The 21961-nt window shown below is 37.9% G+C and overlaps 1 protein-coding gene across 15 annotated transcripts in view; it reads left to right on the forward strand.

The window, feature by feature from the left end:
* LOC117399578 (sickle tail protein-like) overlaps positions 1 to 21961 on the forward strand; it is a 242430-nt gene that overhangs the window by 189453 nt on the left and 31016 nt on the right. For 10 of the 15 annotated variants that reach the window (XM_059023171.1, XM_059023177.1, XM_059023175.1 and 7 more), the window contains 5 exons: positions 2702 to 2782; positions 4295 to 4490; positions 8407 to 8605; positions 11521 to 11614; positions 20715 to 21553. In XM_059023171.1, the coding sequence (XP_058879154.1) occupies positions 2702 to 2782; positions 4295 to 4490; positions 8407 to 8605; positions 11521 to 11614; positions 20715 to 21553 (1409 nt within the window). Of the gene's footprint in view, positions 1 to 2701; positions 2783 to 4294; positions 4491 to 8406; positions 8606 to 10426; positions 10623 to 11520; positions 11615 to 20714; positions 21554 to 21961 lie in introns of those variants that run through there. The other 5 variants (XM_059023170.1, XM_059023180.1, XM_059023178.1 and 2 more) reach the window with 2 other exon arrangements.

A 21961-nucleotide genomic window follows, 5' to 3' on the forward strand; every position in this document is an offset into this window, starting at 1 on the left:
AATTCATCACGATGCCACACACAGACATTGCCTGTAGCCTGTACTGTATTAATTGTAAAGCAATACAAGGTAATTAATAGATGCTCAATTGGTGTATGGATGACAATAGTGCGCCTTTTTACACACGTGTACAGCTATGACCAAAAGTTTTGCATCGCCTAGAATTTTAGGATTGAAAAAAAAAATTAAATAGTAGTAGAGCATTTCATGTTAGATTTCGAAATGTCACATTTGTCAGTTTTTCATTAAGTATATGGGAAAACTACATAGCGTTATGTAATTCAATGTGTTAACATAACATTATTCAGCAGGCTTCATTCAACTTTATGAAGAAAAATTTGCTAATTCTGCAGGTTGATGCAAAACTTGACGCACAGCTTATCTACTGTGTTTGAATTGTAAACAACAGCCTAATTGTTAGCCTTTTTCAAACCAGAATGACATAATGGGTATAAGTGAGGTCTTGGACGTGCTCCTTCTCACTTTTTTTACTACAAAATAGCATCTTACAGCATGGCCCAAACAAACATGTCCTTGCCAATACATGCACTGTGCTGTTGTAATGCCCAGCATTTAAATAGCATCTAGATCTGCTGTAGTGTAAAACAAGGCTGTAATGATTGCATCGTATTTGATTTAACACCATATTTTTATTTGAGGAAAGCACATCACTATGTCCCAATTGTGACAATTTAGAAAAAAAAAATCTGTCAAATGTATGTATTGGAATAGAACAACAGAATTCCCTTGACATTAAGCTGGGTCGGGTTAGATGAGTATCTTTTAGACAAGAGGTGCCTCTGTGCCGTGTGAGAGCTAAAGATAAATCCAGTTGACTACGAAAGTGAGATGAATTGGTGTCATGGTGTATGAATTGTAGTTTTCCTTGAGAGGGTTTGTCATGTCAGTTGTTTAAGGTATTGTTTTAGTTTACAGTCATGAAAACATGCATTTTCATCTGGATGTCGCCACTTTTGGAAGCATGCATAGGATATATTGCATACTGTACTCTTACTTTCCTAACCTGTATTTTGCAGCTTCGTGGGCTGTACCCAGAGCTGACATCTTTAGATACAGTAAATTGAACTGACGTGTCATTTTCTGCATTAACATGAAGTACTGGATCTGTACTTTAACTTGGGAATGGAGCTTTCCATTTTCTCATTGTGTAGCTTACTGTATGTGACTGTAAGTAAACAAATCACCTGCTGAAACCACTGATTTGCTTCAAAATTGCTATCTCTGCAAGTTGATCCACCAGTCAACACCTTGCCCTGAAGTCTCAAAGAATAATATGCTGTATTGTGTTTCATATACGAAGCTATCACACACAGTGCGGCTTATCCTGGAGTTCATAACCTTCTGCTTTGTTTCCAGCTTCCAATGAAGGCATGCAATTGTAAAATCAATTTTACAGCGTGGCATTTTTATGTCCTGTCCATCATTCTCAGTACTAACCTGCATCTACAGTTAATAAGATGAGACCAATTAACAAGAGTCAGACACTGATTAGGATCATTGGTGTTGTCTGGTTTTGTATCTCTGTCAGATAGCACGTTTTAGGCAGGCCATTGTTCCTGATGTCTGTTTCACACAAATACAGTAAACTGGATTTCTGCAAAGCCAAACGCAGACAGGAACTGCTGACATAAGTGGCAGATTGTGCTGAACAGTAAAAACTCAGCAGTTACTGGAGATCAGTTACGCAATGTATGATTGTGGAAACAAACAAAAAAAAGTTTTTTTAATGTTATTGGCATTTGGCATAATATTGCTGATTCTTTGGCAACATGTTCTCAGTGTACTGTCAAAATGATCTAACTGTGGTTTAAAAATATATTCTATTTTAAATATTTAAATGCAGCCATTCTTAAAGGATAGATTTGATCTTGCAGGAGTGCCCCCCCCCCCCCCCCCCAGGATGATTTATTGACCCACTTATTAACTATGTTACAGTCCAGAACAGCTTTGTGCTGAAACACTGGAAATGGCTCCCTAAGTCTTGTATCATTTCACTTCAGAACTTCGTGTTATAACATGAAAGAGATTCACCAAGACTTCTTGTTCAAACACGTGTGCTCTTAGATTATTTACCTCACAATTTATGAGGCATATGTGGTAGTATATAAAGTTGTTTTTTATTTTCAATCAGTTTTCTTTATTATTTTCTCTCTGTTACTTAAGTTGATACTGTAAGTATATATAATTTGTGAACTACCAAACCGTCCAGTAGCTACTGTAGGATTCATCTATTTTTGCTGCACTTTTAAAGTTATGCTAGTTTTGATTCATTCTAGCCATTTTGTTCTGTATTACCTTTTTAAATAATAATAGCTGGTTTGCAATGTACTGTATTAAAAATTCTTATCTTGTTGATGTAATAGAGGCGGCTCAAATTCTTTTTTACCACTAAAAAATAAAGGGGAAGTATTGAAGACAATTTGTACTTGTAATCAAAGTTAATATATAGGATGGCTTCCAAAAATACTGATGCACTTGTACACAGAGAATGGATTGGGGTGGTTTATGTATATACTGTGTCAGGCAAACGTTATAGCATTATAGTAACACTATTACTTGGCTACCATTTAAATTACTGTCATGTGTTAAACTAATGAGACATAGATATGAGTAGTTTTTAAGTCACTGTATCTTTGACATATATTTTCCTGTCTTTTTTTTGCTTGAAACCATCTATTAGGCCTTACAGTGCATGTTGGCCTCACTTCACTCTGAGCTTGACATGCAAAGGTACTTGATGAAAATCGAGTCATCTCAAAGAGTTAGTACATCATTTCTCTTCTCTGCATCCTTTCCCAGTTGAGTGTGCTCTTTATTCTGTTCTGCATCCCAACTAACCTCCCAGCACTCCAGCAGTGCCCTTCTCAACATGCAGCATTGCACTCTTCAAAAACCAAGCGGTTGAGAAATCCTAACAAGCTGACACAGCCATCGACAGGCTTGTGTAGTTGTTTGTTTTATCGGGCAGCGAGCATTGTAATTTAAAGCCCTTTCAAAGTCCCTATCTCCACATTCAATGACCTCTTGGCACGTTATTTAATAATCTCAGCATTGTACTGCATGTATTTAGGCTTTCATTTTAGCTTCATTTTTTGTGTGACTTATACTGAATTAACACAAAAAGTACCCTGGAGAATATGTTTAGTTCAATAGAGCAATAAGACAAGAACAACTTCCCATTTATACAAGTATCATAGTAACACGCATCCTCAGCGCAGCTGTAAATGCAAAATTAGAGCTATCAATATAATGAAAAAGTACATTATCTTGACCTACAACTCACATATGTACTTGTAAAAATGTTCTGTGGCAGGAGGACAGGTTTGTCTGTATTCCCCCCAGATTCTGATACTCAAAAATGTGTCCTACATATTTCCTAACCAAATTCCAGGGCAGAATTAAAAAGTCACTCTCGCAAATAGTGCTCTTTCAAATGATATATTTATATGTTGTTAGCTTGACCGTGATGTCATCATTTATTACGGGCCCTATGTATCATTGTGTTGATTTTGTTCATTTCTGTTTCGTAGAGGTTGTTTTTTTTAGTATTTTCTTCGAAGTGCTGTGTGCTCAAGCAATCTCACCCACATGCTCGTTGCCAGTGAAATGGAGCATGTATATTAGGTTTAATGAGTTGAAATATGCTCACTTCAGTAACCAAAAGAAAGAAGCAAACACAATGAAAACAATATGTTTTCACATCGCAATATGTTTTCACAATACCTACAGTAGATACGAAGGAAAATACAATGATACATAGAGCCCTGTATCTTTTATTAGAACATGAACAACCTCTTTGATGGATTGTACTAGGTTTGGCATCTCTTTCATTCGTTTTTAAAATGTAACTTAAAAACACAAGTGCAGTGGATATCAGCTGTATTGGTAAGCAGCGTGCATGGTGTTAATTTAAAACGTGCATGAATGGAATGCTGAAAGTGCATGTAACAGCAGTCTTTACATTAGAAGAAATATAACTTGCAGACAAAAGGAATGCATCTTCAGCTTGATGTCTGTTACATTGAGCAATGCAGCATGCATTGGAATATAGAATTGTGTTACTCTTTAGAAGGTTTTCAGTTGTAGGTCAAATCCCAAGATGCAGCCTATGCAGTAATATACACTTCATTGAAAATATATCCAGTTTATTTTACAAACTTGCACTGAATGCACGGGAGTGAGATCTGTGTGAAAGTGCTGATCTTACAAACGCATGTCTGTATTGAGCTGTAGTGCTGTTAAGACTAAAACCTTTATTTTTCCCTCTCTCCAGATCATAAGCCCAAAGCACTCCCAAAGCCCGCAGCCTGGTGTTGGAGATCAGGCCGAGCATCAGCTGGTCGTCTCGGAGGAGTCGTTGGAAGTCATGTCTGAGGGAGAGGCCCCAACTGCTTTCACTAGGGGCAGCCGCTCAAGGGCAAGCCTCCCGGTGGTGAGGTCAACCAACCAGACAAAGGACAGATCACTAGGTACTGTGCATTTCAAATTCCAATAATATCAGCCCTTGGCTTTTTCTTTCACATTCACCATGGGTGATAAGTCGTACATAATGCAGTATGAAGATTGCTTTTGACCGGTTGCGTGCTCTCTGCAGACCCTGTCAAATGATCCTGTGTGTGTTTGTTATTTTTACCCTTGGTTCAAGTTCCACCTAAGCAATAAAGCTGAGAGACGGTTTTTTTGGTTTTGCAAGCATACATTTTGGTTCCCATGATACAGATACAACTATGACAACTAGAACTGCTAATGCTTTGTTTGAATGGTACATATTGGACATGTTAGTAATGAATCCTGTTTTTATATACTGTAGAAGCATTTTTTTTATCTGAATTTAGGCAATTACAGTATGCATATGTAAGTGTTCATTTTCTCTTCTACCAAGGCTGAAGATTAGGGAAAGCTATCGTATTCAATTAATTACAAGCCAGCTTGTGTATTCAAATTAAAGACAAGCGTTCACAAGTTCTGGCTCAGATTAGAGCACTGATGTTAACCATTGGCTTACAGTAAGTTCTATTTCTGTCTCTGTCTCTCCCTTACACACACACACACACACACACACACACACACACACACACACGTCTCCTCTGCATAAATTTGCAAACACACCTAAAAACATGCAGTCCAAACAAGCCTTGCCCATCTTTATGATTAACAAAATCAGTCATCCGAAAAAAACATTCATCATGAGTTTTTTGTTTCATTCAAGTCCTATTAAAAGTGGCAGTTACATCGTTGATTGGCTGCATTGATGCATTTTGTTTCCTTGAGCCATCCACAAACTGGCAAGTCAAATCATACTACTAATGTTTTGACCAAAAAAAAAACACAAACACTGGAATTTGCCACAATTGCTAATGCCAGGAGATGCAAAACAGACAAGCTTAATTTTGAACGTCTAAATATATGCTAAGAAAAATATAGGGTTTGAGTATTCTGGCTCTTTATAAAGCAGGCACGCTGACAGCAGCACAGAGATGGGCCTTGAATTGACAGGAACTGAACAAGACATTCAGGCACAGCTACTGGAAAGCCTCCAGACACTGTAACACACTGCTTATTGTTTTTAGCATTCATAAAACCCTGTTAACCCGGTGGTAAGGGTATACTAATGATCACAAACCTGGGACCCTGGAGCTGCTCTTCAGGCAGTTTTGTATGTTTGGATATTTCCTTGGGTAGGGCTTGCATCACTGATTTCTAGTGTTACCTTCGTTTAGCCCACTCATGATGTTAGGCAGCTGAGAGGGGCAGTGCTCGTTACATTTCAAAGAGAAGCCAAACCATGCCAATTGTTGGGTGGAGCACAGCTATTCAGTATTCCGTGTGACTTCTTTAATAAAGTCATAAAGACAGATAAGCAAGAGGTAACTTTTAATTGCAGTATAACTTTTTTTAAATTACATGCAACATGATATTGGCATCAAAGCCATTGAGCAAGCCTCTGCTAGGTGTGCATGGTGTATTGTTACTGGCACAGGCTGGAATTTGGGTTGTGTTATCATGCGGAATGTTGTTACAGTATGCTGCTTTTAATTTAACGGTGTATCTGTTGGTTAAAAGAAGTACACTGCATGGATGTTCATGTTAAACATGGGCTGCTTTTACTCTTTCAGCTAACAGGGTTCTCCCCAGGAGGTTTCTACAGCCGGGTGGCAGACCATAGCAGCCATTAACACTTTCAACAGAACAAAATGTGTGTTTACGTGTCAGATAGGTTTTACATGTACCTTATTACCTTACATAATTAAGCAAACTTGTATTTAGTACAAATTTTAATAATAAAAAAAACATTTATTAAAGTACATTTATTAACTTTTTTTTATATTTAGAAATCAGCCTTTTCTAAGATTTTTGATTTTTGAGTTTTTGGCCTCATTCCACCTAATTCAGTTCTGTATAAAAGCCATTTCCATTTTTTTCTCATGTAACATCATACCCACGATAACAAAGTTTCTGTTTTTTTTCGCACTCCCCCTCCAGCCTTTCCTCTGATTGATTGTTTATTTTTGTTTGCTGTATCGTATTGTTCCTTTTCGCTTTCTAAACGCGTTTCATAATTTGCTTATTTTTTTTTGGTTTGGTTATTTTCACGCTTGCTTCCGCTATTAAGAAACGTTATCTTCTTTGCAGTCATTTTAGTCTTCCACGAGCTGCAGTTTCTAAAACGATACCCCGACCACCCCATTGGTTAGAAATGTTACCACTGCGTGAATGGAGTGGGTAGACGCATTCAGTGCGTTTGAATGCTATAAAAAAAGAAACAGCAAGTGTGAAGGACTGAGGCTGCTGGCAAGTCCAATTTACATTTTTGCAATAATGCAATGACAGCGAATTATTCAGGTGGGTGGCACCACCTAACCAGCTGGGAGGCGAGCCCGGCTAAAAAGGCTTGGCTAAGTATCCAATTTCTCATTAGAGATCTTTGTGATTTGCGTTTAGAGTAGATGGTTTTTAATTCTCTTTCAGCCTATGTATTTTTTTAAATGCGAATACGGGAGGCAATGTAACTTTGCTGTCTGTCTGGTAGAGAAATGTGGGATGGATTTCGCCTGAGCACCATATTGTGCTTGGTCAGTCATACAGTTGCCACAACCTAACATATTACATAAGAGATGGTCTAGATTATATTCTACAGAAGATACTGTATGACCGTTAATGGAGAGCTGTGTTAATTTCCTTGAAATTAGGCTGTCCAAGTAATCCACAAGCATAACCTCCCCCCCCCCCCCCCCCCCCCCGATACTGAGTGAGCTCTGAAGAATAATCCCCTTAGAAATGGTTGCATAACCTCGCAAGCCACCAAGGGAAATTTTAAACAAGAAAATGGGTCAATGATTGTTACAAAATCTAATGGTGTGACTTTAAGGTGAATGACTGAGCAAGACACTGCTAGAGAGAATGTGTTTTCAGCAGTGGCAGCACTTGCTAAATATAAATAGGAACTCCAGTCTTAACCTGGTGTTTACAAGCAAGAATCACACAAAGTAACCAAGGATGCTATCAGGATTTGCTGTACTGTACATTTCAACCCAAAATTTAAATGTAGCTGACATTGGAACTTTAAAATCCTCTTGATTTAAGCCATAGATCTGTGGCAGCAGATTCAAGTTCAAGTTTTAGAACAATTTGCTCAAAGGACAATAATGATACTGGAATATACAGTATTCTGGAGGTGGATTACAAATGTTATCAGTTCATCCTTAATCTGTTTGGGATATTGGCAGGGGGATTTCCTAGATTAGATATAGCTGGTGTCAATCACACAGAGTGGTTGTTTTTTTTCTGTTGCTGTTTGAAAGTGAATCGCTCTGTTTTGTGGTGTAAAATGATATAATCTCGAAACTAGACAAATGTGCTTACAGTAAAAAAATTATTGTGTATATGTGGGTGAGACAGGGGCTGAGGGTTCATCTGTTTTTTGTAAAAACAAAAAACCATGAGAAAACACTGCTGACTGCAGTGCTGTTACGCCACGAGAAGGCCATGTTACTGAAGTGTACACCTTATTACAGGGCATTGTATCTCCTGATATTGGAACCATTTCATTCCATGCGTTTTTATTTCTGTCATTAACTTTCCTGACCGAATTGACAGTTGGAAAGGAATATTTCAAAAGCAAAAAGAAAAATACAAGAGACTTCAAGACACTCATTTCTAGGGTCCATAAAACCAGCAATTTAAGCAGTTTTCTTGTTTTCCTTTCTTAAAAAAACTAGACAAACCTTTTTACTTCAAAAATCAGGCTCATCATGTCACACCAGAAAATCCTAACGTCATGTACATTCTATAGGCCCATGATTCAGCACATTATGACAGGATAAAAGAATGCCTGGCTGTGTGTCGTTACACTAACCAATCTGTTGCCTTGTTCTTCTCTTGCAGGTGTGCTTTATCTGCAGTATGGAGACGAAACCAAACAGATAAGGATGCCAAATGAAATAACGAGTGGGGACACAATCCGTGCCCTCTTTGTAAGTGCCTTCCCACAGCAGCTCAACATGAAGATGCTGGAGTCTCCTAATGTAGCAGTATACATCAAGGATGATGCACGGAAAATGTACTACGAACTTGGTGACGTAAGGTACGTGAGTACATTTTAAATTTTGGTTCTTTATGTACACAGAAGCCTTTTCCTTTTCAGATTGATGATTATTCTGAGTGACATGTGTCGGCAGAGGTAGAAACCTGTAAATAATTTGACCTCTCTTATGCATCTGTGCACATTCAAGGTTTTCTGCCTTGCCTAAATACTGGATCATTGCCAAATCTTCATAAGCAAGCCCTGAGACTGCACTGTATTGATTGTATGAATTCCTTTTTTTTTTTTCTCGGGCTGTATTTATGTAAGGAATTGTTTACAGTCCAAAGGGTTCATTTTAAATAGCACTGTCCTTTGTAAATGATTAATTAGAGGTATGGTTTGTTTTTCCCATGATTGTATTCATAGCTAACACAAGCCCAAGGGTGTAGGTGGTACACTTCTCTTTTCTAACATGGAAAAGCTCAGTAGCAATTATCTCCCCAGGGTAGGCTGGAGATGTCTGTCTTGTTTCACTGGATAATCCACCACTCGCTGCAGGCAACCCATGCAAAACATGTAGGCAGTGCATGAGAGACAGTTTAGCTCTCTGATTTAATCTGCTTTTGGAAAGCCTGAATATAGAAACCTTTGAGAAAGAGCCTTGTGTTCCTTCTATTCGTTCATCTGTTCATTTGCTTAATAGGAGTTTGAAACCCTACTTTCCTACCTCCTACTACTGTAGCACTAGCAGCATTATCACTGCTCCCACTTTTCTTTAGTTGTTTAAGTTGCTGCTGCTGTCTTGTGCCAGCTCATTTACTATGAGAGAGCTCAGTTACTGCATTCAAGCTATATGGCTAACATGTCTTCACTTACAAGAACATGGGGACAAGTGATAAAGGTTAGCACTCCTTATTAAAAGATTTATTTGGAAATAAAAACCATTGAGACCAGAGGCTGGTTTCAAGTCCTAGACACAAAGTAAAACAAACAACAAAACCAAAATACGAAGCAATGCAACCATTACAAATGCAAAGCAATCAAACTGAAATTAAACAAATAAACAAAACACGTTTTGATCTTGCCATAGCCATAGTATTGCCATAGTAACCTGTGAGGTCTGCTTTTGTCAACATTCACAGGTGGTTTGGCAGCCCAGATAGCATTGTATCACTCCAGCGGGAAACCATTTCAGTTTCTGAAGTTCTGTCTTTGATTGTGGCATTAGTTTATAGGAGAAGAAAAGGGGGTTTGAAATAGAACATTGTAATATTGCAGTTTACCCCTATGAGAAGGAAAGACGTGCTTGGGAATCGTATGAACATGAGATGTGATATTTCTAATAAGAAATAAGCAAGGGCTACGTAGTTTTCTACAACGAAATAACAAACACATTTTTATACAAGAATACCACCGTCTTTGTGTGAAATACTAATTTCCAAGGAGCTGTGAATTAAGAGACAATAATCACTACCGCTGTATACCATGAGCCTTTGCAAATCCCTTCTCAGTCTATTTATCTATTAAGTTTAAGCTTTTTTGAACTGGGACCAATATTTCATTGAAAGCATGGCCAAAAATATATTCTAGCAATCCTTGAAATATGTTTATTATTTCAAATGGGTGTTTAACAATCTAGTGTATTTGTTTCCAGACTGGTGCGATTTCCCTGTGCTGTGCCAGTATGTGACGAGGGGGAAAGGAAGTCTGTGTTTGATGTTGTGCTGAGGGTTGGGCATGTGTGGCATGTTCTGGCTGGTTGGTTTTTCCTTGCTGTTGGGTAATATACGGTTAGTAAGAAGGGACCAACCCTCTAATGCTTCAGTATTCTTCACTTTAAAAAAAAAAAAAAAAACTTCTGGCCGCACCTGGAATAACTGTACACTGGCAGAAAACCAGCAGCTTCTCTGCCTATCAGTTCCAGTCATTGACAGTAACATACAGTCCGAGGGAAACACAGTACAGTTGCAGCCTCCCCTTCAGCTGCTGCTGCTGCTGCTGCTGCTGCTTTCTCTAAGGCTAGTCTCTGTTGTTAAAGATTTGTTGGGATACATCTAAACGTGCTTGTTATTAAAAGGTAAGCCCAGTCTGAGCATGTCTTCATACCTAACTGCAAGGTAAAACAAAGCCCTGCTGAGGTTCATTAGAATTACAGCTAATGTTGACTTCTTGATTTTAGAGCTCTTTTTTTAATTTGTTTTTATTTTTTATCTTATTTACAGATCTTCAAATGTTAGCATGATTTTTATATGATCAATCTGGTTTCATTGCGTTTAAATGTGGCATTGTCTTAGTAGTTACCATTGAAACAACTTTCTCCTCTTCAAGACTAAAACAGCAGGATATTTAATACCTAGTGCTTTTGTGGTTTTTATGCCTGTGTTTAAGTCTAATGGGGCTGCGGTACTGTTAATGTACAGAGTGCTAGTGTAAGTACTGCTATACCAACTTTTATATTTTAGTATCTAAATAAAGCCTCATTAGTCATTTGCTACAAAAAAAATCATTCAGTGACTCTATGTAGAACATTTGTTTTTTTGTTTATCTTGAGTATTACAAAACATAATCAAACTTTTTGTGAGTGAGGACACTGGAAGACTGCCAGCCTTTATATATATATATACAAAAGTGCTTAATGTGTGCTTTGGTGCTTGCCTTTCTATTTCCTGTATTCTGTGGCTGCGTTAGGTTTGATATCACCTGTCCTTGTTCAGGGTGTGGAGTTGAGGATTACAGTACTGCACAATACCTCCACACTGGCTCACAGCCACGCGGCACATTGCTAATCAGAGGTGGATTTATAAATTGTTCTCGTTGAAGCTGGAAGTTTTCCCTAAATTCAAGCCATGCTTTTTTGTGACACTTGACCTTTCCTCCTCCTTAATGCGTGTGCCTGATTAGAAGTATAGGCTACCAAAAATGTCTCAAATCAAGCAGTTGTCCTCCTCTATAGTTATTGATGTCCTTGATTCCAGGAACATTGCAGACCATTCCTGCCTGAAGGTTTACCACAAGGACCCTGCCCATGCGTTCAACCACAATCCCAGACCTTCAAACGGAGATGTGAGGGTGAGTACACCGGAGGCATTCATTAATTACTAAATAACTCTTCTATTTTACTGTTGGTAAAATCTGATTTTCTTGCTGTTTTTTTTCTTTCTTTTTCTTTTTGGTTTGACATTTCTTCTGGGCTGCATTTATGTAAATGCTTCTTTTATCCTTACTGTATTTCTTCAAATTGCGTACTCTTTTTATTGTGGCTCATTTTGGCAGCATCCTGTTTCCATTTGTGATTGTCTGTCTGCGTACTTTTCAAAAACAAAGTCTTTCGTTTCATTTTTATGACATGTATAGTATAATATCCTCTAGCCACCTGACTGGCCATAAGGTCCATTTCCATGGGACAAGATTTATTTATGTTTTTATATTAAATGAGTTTGCAATTCAAATGTCAGAGCCTCATCCGGGCTCCACAGATATATATGAGAATTCAGCTTTATCCAGAACTACTGTGTTCTCTTGTCAAGTGTTAAGCATTTGGTGAAACAAGCTTTTTTTTTTTTTTGCGTTTTCCAACTTTAATATACATTGTTCTATTTGACATCTTGCATTGTTAAGCCTTTCAAAATAAAACCAGTGCAAAATATATTGGGAGGTTCCATAGGCTTTGATCAGACCCAAACACAATTTCAAACCATGTGTTTGCATTTTTCTTTTTTCCTTTCTTTTGATTTTTTTGGGGGAAGGGGGATTCCACTCAGCTACAATCAATGAATTTTGGAATTGTAGCTTTTCTGCTGTGTACTCTGATCTTTGTGAAATCTGCTGAAGTATTTAATGAGCATTTTCTTCCCTATACCAGCACAGCCTAGAAATCTTAGCAGAGTGCAAGCCAAGGCACCTGTTTGAGTTGCAGAATTGTTTTGATGTGGCTGGCAGAGAGAAAGGGAAGTTCTTCACAGAGGTAGAAAGGGGCTCTTACGGGTTTGGGAGTACACTACGATATCTGAAAATATATTCTTCAGAACTCGGAGCTGCTGTATTTCCTTTACTGCTGCTAAATGAGTCTTTTTCATTTGGTTTTGATTTTAATAATAAAATGGTGCACTTGTGTAAAACAATTGGATTGAGAATTTAGGCTAATTATGTCAAAAAGTAACTTCTGAAAAATAGCCCATTGAACCAGGTATTCTGTGTTCCCTGGTTACATATTAACTTTATATTATGTAATTGCTTTCATTTAGACCTGGCACCAATGAGCTGTAGCTGTGCAGTAATGTTTGTAAATATCAAGAGTTAGCCTGATATAAATAAGTGGCCCTGCCAAGCAAACCACACATGGGAGCTCCATTTGTATACAGCGACCTTTTTACAGTGTGTGCTATGATTTTAAAAAGAAGAATAAAAAAGTGCAACATAACCTTCATAGTTATGATATGTACGTAATGTGCCTAGGACAATACCTATTAAAATAATGCATATACTACTGTTTAATACAGGAAAAAAACTGTTATAGATTCATGGTGTTCCAAAGCTTTATAATTGAGTGTAAAGGCCACTGCACACCAGACACAATGCGACAAGGGAAAATGTGCTGCCGTGTGACAACATGAATAAAACCTGTACTTCTGAGAAGTATCTTTCATACCACAGGCGACACAGGGGCGACACCAGGATTCAGCCTATATTTAGCAATTTCTTTGCATGACAGCTAGGGAATTGAGCAATCGGAGAGCAGCCTAGTGTCGGCCAGGGTGACGCAGTATCCAAAATGACGGAGGAAACAAGAATACTTGCCGTGGAAAAATACCCAGAGCTTTATGACAAAGATCATCACAATTATAAAGATACACAGATGAAAGATAATATATACGGGAGTGCATTTTGAAGGAACTGGATCAGCTTGATATGTACAATTTATTGCCGTATATGTTGAAATACAGTCAGAGAAGACACTCCACATCATGTTGACGAATATGTACCAGTCTTGATCATATTTCTGTCAATAGCAATTTGTAATAGTTTTATAGCTCTGGCAGTTTTCCAATCTGTCGCATCGTGTCTGTGTCGCTTCAGGTGTGTATGGTTATGTCGCTGCGAAAATATCAAGTCACTCGATGAAAAAAATGCATCGCGTCTGGTGTGTAGCAGCATTTATATTTCAATGTGAATTCCAATAGAATTGACAATGTTCCTGCAATTTTTCCTGCATTATTTTCAAGTTATCAATATAACAAGGGCATTACGATTCACAAGCTATTTGGATATTCCATATTTCGATTCAATTCTTATGACTGTGTAGCCATCCATTTTAAAGTGTTATCAACTACTAATATAAAAGCCAAAAAAGCAACACATGCCATAATACCACCCCGTAACTGCCACAGTAAAATAGAAAACAAAAGGGTAACCAATAATTACCCTGGAAATGTTTGTCTTGAGGCAGCAGTAATATAAATATTTTGTTTATGCAGTGATAATAATCAGTATGATCTAAAAAGCCTGCCTGTCCTTCCTGGATATTATTACCTTGCTGCTGATTCTGTCTAGAAGTGGCTCAAGTTTTATTTTTCTTAACCCCTGATAATTTATTACGGGGCATGTTATTGGTATAAGGGGATAATATGACCGAGCCCTGGTTCAAGCAGGGTGAGGAGACATGAGGACAGTGAAATGTGCTGCAGGGTGTGGGTGAGTCATACCTGAGCAGGAAGCTATTATGATGAGTTATACAACCAAGGAGCCCATTAAAGATAGATGGAGGAAAGGAAGACCACACCTAACATCAGTCCAGTCACCAGACCCTCACAAGTGAGATGAGTTAATAGCAATTACCAAGGACAAAAGCACCTGGTTCTGTCCTTGCAAAGAAAAAGTAGGATGACAAATGATGTATGAGATGGGAATATTGCTGGCTTGTTTATAATCATTTGAATACATTGCAACTGAAATTCAGACGGGAAGGTTTTTACATGGATACTGTCAGAGGTTTCCTGTATTCAAGGTGAACCCGTGACCAGTGTTTATGCTTAGGTTAATGAAATTGAAACTGTTTTGAGAGTATGGAAGCTGTTACTGTTTGTAAAACATTGGAAACATTTGATGTAGCTAATGTCATACACACATTTGTTTTATTTAAATATCATTCTATATGATATATATATATATATATATATATATATATATATATATATATATATATATATATATATATATATATATAGAATAATAGATGGGCTTAAGTGAGTTACAAGAAAATAATTTAATCTAGGGTTTCTGTGACGTCCTAAATTACGAGACCACATTGTTTTCCTGTAACTCACTGAAGAGGCCCATCTATTATTTTTTATAATAACTGGATACCCTTGTAATGCTAATATTAAATTGTGTTTTTTTTAAACGTAGTGTTTCAGTGCTGTACAGACGTTCAATGTCGTTATCTGTTTCTCTGAGATACGAATGTACTTTTTTTTTTTTTTTTTTTTTTTTTTTTAAGTATTCTCATTTTGTTGATCATTAATGAACATTTCTGTACTGTGGGTGTTGTCGAGTGATTGAAAACAAGACATTTTGTGTTCGAATTGAAAGTGATGTCGTGGACACTGTGGATGAGTAGCTGTGTGATGGGCTGATGGTACGGTATGTGTTGTGTGTGGATTCTATTAATAAAGATATGGTAACAATTGTAAAAGTCATCAGGGAGGAGGGTTATCATAAGAAACTTAAGACCATCTGATCCTGTGACATGGTTTAAATCCCCTACAGGAAAGTAATCATAAACACATACCAGGAAATTGCAATGGCTGATTGCTGGAATATGTATATGTGATGTATTTCCTTGAATCATTTTGTGGCCAGGGATAGGCCTCAGGCAGCTTGTCTTTACAAGCAAACAGTAAGAAGGGCCCAGGTTGTTATGGTTTCCCAAGGGTTTGATCTAATTGGTCAGCAGTGGGTTGGAATTCGTGTGATTTTGTTTTTTTTCTTAAAAGATTAAATCGGTTTTAAATGCAGGGACTTGTATAGAGCCAGGAAGCAATCATTTAATACCAGGAAAGGAAAGTGGAAAGTTGAAATATTATTGAAAATACAACATGCAAGTAAAATGTGGGGACATCCTGTAGGGATGACAAATGTGGGGGGATGGGGATATATTATTCACATTGTTACTCTTAAGCATTCGTTGCATAACTAAAGTGATCATGCCACGGCATTATAAGGAGTAAAATAGTTTGAGCATAACCGTGACTGACCAACTTAATATCGTAAAAGAAAGGAGACAGAATAGTAATAAGATGACAATGAAAGAAAAAGGAGTATTTCGACATGTTTATGAGATGTTACTTTAAGATTTTGTCTATAAGGGTGGTGGGAATGGGCTTAATCTTGAAACAGCACCATGTCTTGGGTGGGAATATGTTAATATATTCACTGGGCTTAACCTTTTAAAGAAAATGTAAACAGCTATCATCTCAACTCCGAACAGAAATTGCAGGTTTCGAATGCTATCTGTTCCTTATCACAAATAGTTTGCACACTGTTTTTTTCTGGTAAAAGGGTCAAAATATGATGTGGTAATGCTGTTGTTTAAGTGTGTTTGTAGACAAATTTATATATGCTGGGGAAGCATAGCTTGATGTAGATACTAAACTGTAAACCTGGTTAAAATGTATGTTTATTGGTCAGAACAAAGGGATCCTGCAGAGCCATGCCCTTTCCTCACTAATTCAGCCCAGATGAGTGCAATACCAAGCCGCTTTTATCTGATAAAACCTTCTTGCACTGCAGAACATTTTTACAAGGTGTTTCAAGAAAGTCCAAAGGTCATTTGCTACACATTCCTTTGTGGTTTAATCATTAGAAGATGGACATTTGCAGAGGAAAGCTTGGTTTTGAACATTTTCTACATTAGCCTGAACCAGCAGGCTTAAATAAGTGTGTCTTTTTTTCTCTAAAACAGCACCCAGATAGAAGCCCTTATGTGGCAATGAGAAGTGCCTCCCTACAATATATTCCTCCTGTTTAAACAGTAAAATGCAGGACAGGCATGGGGCCAGTCAAACGCTTGCAGTACATTACTCATTATCAAACACTGGGAATCCCCACCCAGAGGCTCAGCCTGTATAAAAAGCAATGTTGTCAGCCCATTCTCTACCCGCCCAGTCCAGAGATCTGCTGCAATTTACAGTAATTACAGGTCTTTAGCTATTTTAGCAACAACAAAAAAATGTTGGTCTTTTTTTTATTTGCATTTTTACTGCACAGAATCTTTGTATGTTTATTTCATCTGAGATAACTCTCTCCTACGTTTAATTTCACTGACCCAAATTACCTCTAATCTTGGACTAGTGTATAGATACAGATACAGCTACACTTGACATTGGTTTATACCAGTTACACCTACAGTTTTTTTTTCATGTTGATGTAACAAAATAAGTGTTTAAATCACAGCTCACCTCTCGAGAGATATTTATAGACAACGGTGAAACTGGAGACCCTGCTGTGTTAGCAGCAGCCAAGTTGACTTTTGTGTCTGTCATGAAAACACTTTCATTTCTGTCACAGGAATACAAGCTGCATCTGTTTTAAATATGCCGGTCCTTATTGCTAGATTTATTAAGCTTGTGTAAGGTTTGCTCCAGAAAAAAAACAAAAAACAACTTGGTGAAAACAAATAGCAAATACCGTCCCAAATCTGTTCCCCACATCACCTTAGCAAAACAAGTCTTCAAAGTGTTGTGGTCAGAAATTGAATGCTTAGATGCGATTGGCTGTTAAAATCACAATGTTGCTAAATATAAAACAGATTTTTATGAACCAAATATGCCTGTTTAGCCCTACCTTTTAAGGTTAAACCACGGTAGAGCTGTAGAAGTGCATAGTTCAGGTATTGTGTATTTTGATGAAGTACTCCAAATTTTATAGGAATTCTTACCTGGTAAAGTTGAAAGACTCCCAGCACTTGACAGGTTACATCTGTTTGCAATAAGTGTGTCCTAGTAATGGAAAGTATGCAGCTTCATCTCGTGTACAAACTATAGATTAGCCTATTGTTTGATAGAACAGAATTGAGAACAGGAGAACTGATTGCACCTGTCTTTCAGACAATGCCTCTGTCACTTGCAGTGAGACACAAATTCATACAGAATAAGGAGAACAACATAAATGTAGGGAATTATAAGGCGAGAGAAAAACCTAAATATTTAAGGTAGGTTTATCTTTGGTAGTTCATTCTTAACTAAAACAGCTCTCAATGGAAGCATATGTAGTATTACCAAAAAACCTGACTGGTGTTTAGACCTGAAGTATTTCTCAGTGTTACATCAGTATTGTAATCTGAGTAGCAAGTGTTTCCTCTCCTCACCTAAAACCAATTTATCATGGTGTAATAAATATAGCCCTGGGAAGTTTTAAAGTTATGTGAGAGATATATAATACACCCCCACACCCCCTTAGTAGACTTGTATTCTGGAAATGGTAGATCATACATGAACATTATGAAAATAAACAGAATAAAACATGATCAATCGAATCGTAACTTCTAGAAAGTAAAGACGTTCATTTTACATGTAAGTAATATGCTTTTGTTTATCTTCTGAAGAGACACTGCATAAACATGGGGGGGATCTGCCAGAGGCTTCTGTGGTTTGTAAACATTATGCAGATGTGGGGCGTGGACTTCCGGATTTGTTTTTTTTTTCTCCTCCTTCACACACGGAGAAGTAAACATATATAACTACTACACTCTTAATGAAAACATACCTTTAAAATTGCACTAAAAAGTCTAACTAATATTTAGGGTTTGCATTGCTTTTATTACTCATTACTATACCTTACATAGCTAATTGTTAATGTGTTTTATTGTATTGCCATATAAAAAATAATATACAAAAGCTAGCAATGCCACTGATTTCAAGTAAAACACATGTTTAAGCATTATTTCAGTGAGTGAAAAGTATAAAAACAATTACACTGGTGTATTCTGGAGAAAATAGAAAGGGAATGGGGTTTGTCTTTTCTCTTGTGCTGGTTGAAATTATTTTTTTATGAGTGGTATTTTTCCTTTTAGAAATGACTGAGAGAGAAATTGATCATAAAGAAATCTGAGCACGGTCATCTTTTTATGTGCGTGTAATTTGTTTTGTCTAATGGGTATATAGATGGCTGTGTAAACATTTTGCACAGGAATCACACTTTCATACATATCTATACTACAGTCAACATGTATGGTGGCTGTTCATGCAGAATGGAATTGATTCAGAAAGTTCCCTAGGAAATACCTGGAGGCAGATGGAAATTGATGTTGTCCTGTCTATAATAAAATAATGTACTACTTGTAATTTGTCAACAGTGAAACAACTCATCATTACAGTATAATTACAGTCCTTGTTTTGGTTAGTTGAGTAATGAAGCTAACATTTAAAAAGCACAATTATATTTTCAAAAGAAACAACCTAAACCCTTTGCTGCCCAGCGTCCAAAATATTTGACATTGAGAAAATAGACATTAAATGGGTATGGGAACATACCCAGGGCAGTAAAGGGTTAATACTTTAGTCAAAAGCTATATATATATTTATATATATATATATATATATATATATATATATATATATATATATATATATATATATATAATATATATATATATATATAATATATATATATATATATATATATATATATATAACAAAGATCTGTCATAGCACTGTATATGGTGCAGGAAGATGGAAGTGGAAATCTGCAGCTTTGTTCTCTTAAATTGTCCATCCTGAATGCTAAGGTATCTGCCAAACTAGCACCTGCTAACAGGCCTCTCTCAGGGTCTATCAGGGATACAAAGAACATGCCATGATGGATGCTATATTTATTTATCACATGTGCATGCTACGTAGCACACGTGACAGACAAGCAAGTAGTCCTTGACATTTAAAAACATTACAGTGCTTCCTTCTACTTTCTTAAAAGGCCACTCCCTTCACTTTTTGATGAGCTGGTGGTTTCCATACACCTCCTTATCAGGTGGATCAGATCAGTCACATTCTACAAGCAACACACACCAGTTTTTGTTTTTTTTTAAAAAACAACCTGAAGCTCTCATTTCTGAGTCGAATAATAGCCTCAAACCTTAATCTAATCCTAACCCTGAGCCTGTCCCTAATATATCAGCCACCCTCTTTTTGGCAGACAGAAGCCTCCACTTTAGCGCAGATCTGCTTTGGAAAATTACAGCTGCACACCGTAAAAGGTACACCAAGGCTTCTGTGTTGGCAGGCTTAGAGTGAAGAAATGCAGGGATTTGAGTTAAAAAGAGACAGAATTCTATACATAGGAGACAGGAAAACAATATTTTCCAGGAAGTGATTGTAAAAGGTTGTTTGTGGAGCAGGATGCAGGTCTGAAGAAGGGAAACTTCGGTCTAAATTTAAGATACAAATCTGCAAACTAGTCTTGCCAATTACCATGTTTTTACTGGTATTCTTTCCCAATGCTTGATTGTGCATTGCCATGCTTGATTATATGTTGCGGCTGTAAACTTTTACAAGGGGTGTTTCTGCAATTGGGTAATGCCCAAACAAATCAGTTTAGTCGCACATTGCTGCCTCTAGGGAAGACAGCTGCATGTTCTATCTATGTGGTTATATTTAAATTAAAAAAAACTAATACGTTTATTTAAAAATACAGTATAACTTTTCTGTGACCCAGTGTGAACATCCTGTATTTGCATCAAATTTTGTTTTAGGAACAAATTTAAGACATATGTTTCTAATACAAGGGCTGGAAAAATGCTTGTAGGCAAATTTTCATCTTCAAAAGAATTCGGCAAGGTACATATCTACTATTTATTTTTTGTCCACCTTAAAATAACAAATAAAGGTAATTTGTAATCTTCTGATGTTGCTGCGTTCCCACCAAAAATGGGGTTCAAAGTAAACATTGCAGTTATAAAAGATAGTAGGCTTTGTTTTTTCTGATCTGATTGCAATGACACTAGTGGTGGGGGCATTTACAAAACACACTGGATTTGCCTGTGGAAATTTGAGAGAATGTATGATTTAATAGATCGAATGGAAGCTGCTTGATGTTTGTTTTGGGGTAAACAAGCTGCAATGACCACTTGTTGATTTTTCTATCTATCTCGTTCTTTTTTTTTTCTTTTTTATTCCAGATACACAGAGAAATAGTCTACACTACTAGGGAAGGCCAGCATACCATGCGTCAACCCATGGGCCCCCCACCCCCTCATGTCATCCCCAGCTCGCTGCCTCCTCCTGCTGTCCATTCTATGCCCCCTTCGCCTTCCAGGATCCCATTCGGTGGGCCCCGTACCATGGTCCTGCCAGGCAGTGCCACAATCCCAAGGGACCGGCTGTCCAGCGTGCCTCCCTCCAGATCTATCTCGCCCAGCCCAAGTGCCATTCTAGAGAGAAGGGACGTCAAGCCTGATGAGGACATGAGCAATAAAAACGTTGCACTGATGCGCAGTGAAGGCCTGTATGCAGACCCTTACATGCACCATGAGGGTCGGCTGAGCATTGCCTCCTCCCACAGTGGCCATCCGGGGGACATGCAGGACCACTCCGTGGGCTATCACCGCGGCTCCATCAGGTCAACAGGCTCTTACTCTAGCTCTACCATGGCGACGGAAATGATGGAGCACCACACTGTGTACAGGCAGAAGTCCAGGAAGTACGCAGACAGCCATTTGCCCACTTTAGGCTCCAAAACCCCACCTCCTTCCCCCCACAGAATAACTGACATGAGGATGATGGACATTCATACAGCCCAAAATGCCCACGTGCCTCCTTTTCAGACCGTTCAGCTCGACAGATCGTCTCCCATCCGCCATTCCTTCAAGAAGGAACCCGGGACGTCGGTTGCCATAGAAACAGTAACCAAGGCACGAAGCCCCATGACCTCGCCTGTTTTCGACTTGGCATCAGGGCCAGGAGACAAGCCGTTGCTGGGACATGGCCCACCTCCATCACCTAGTGACCCTAAAACTAGGTAAGGTTATAAAGTAGTAGCTTGTATGAAGGGTACAACTTACACATACTGTAAAGTCAGTTTAATTTGCCATCTGATATATTCTGTATGAAAACAAGGATACGAACGCAGCCTTCGTACGTGGTGCAGGTATAATGCTGTATTTAGGACACAGTTACTTGGAGTGGAATGTTTTAGGATTATTAGTGTAGGTATTTTGCTGAATATTTGTGCAAGGGTGAACTGATTCTCATCAATATGACATTGGCAGTGTAATCAAATGTTATACGGTAGTTAAAGGCTTGTGATCCTGGTTTTTAATCCCTGCTTAGCCACTGCTTTACTGTGAAACCCAGGAGGCAAGTTACTTTATCTTCTCAGCCTGAACTCAATCAGCTGTGAAAGTGCCCCCACTCCAAAAAAAAAAAA

This window comes from Acipenser ruthenus, chromosome 4, assembly GCF_902713425.1.
Source record: "Acipenser ruthenus chromosome 4, fAciRut3.2 maternal haplotype, whole genome shotgun sequence".
NCBI classification, from domain to species: Eukaryota; Metazoa; Chordata; class Actinopteri; order Acipenseriformes; family Acipenseridae; genus Acipenser; species Acipenser ruthenus.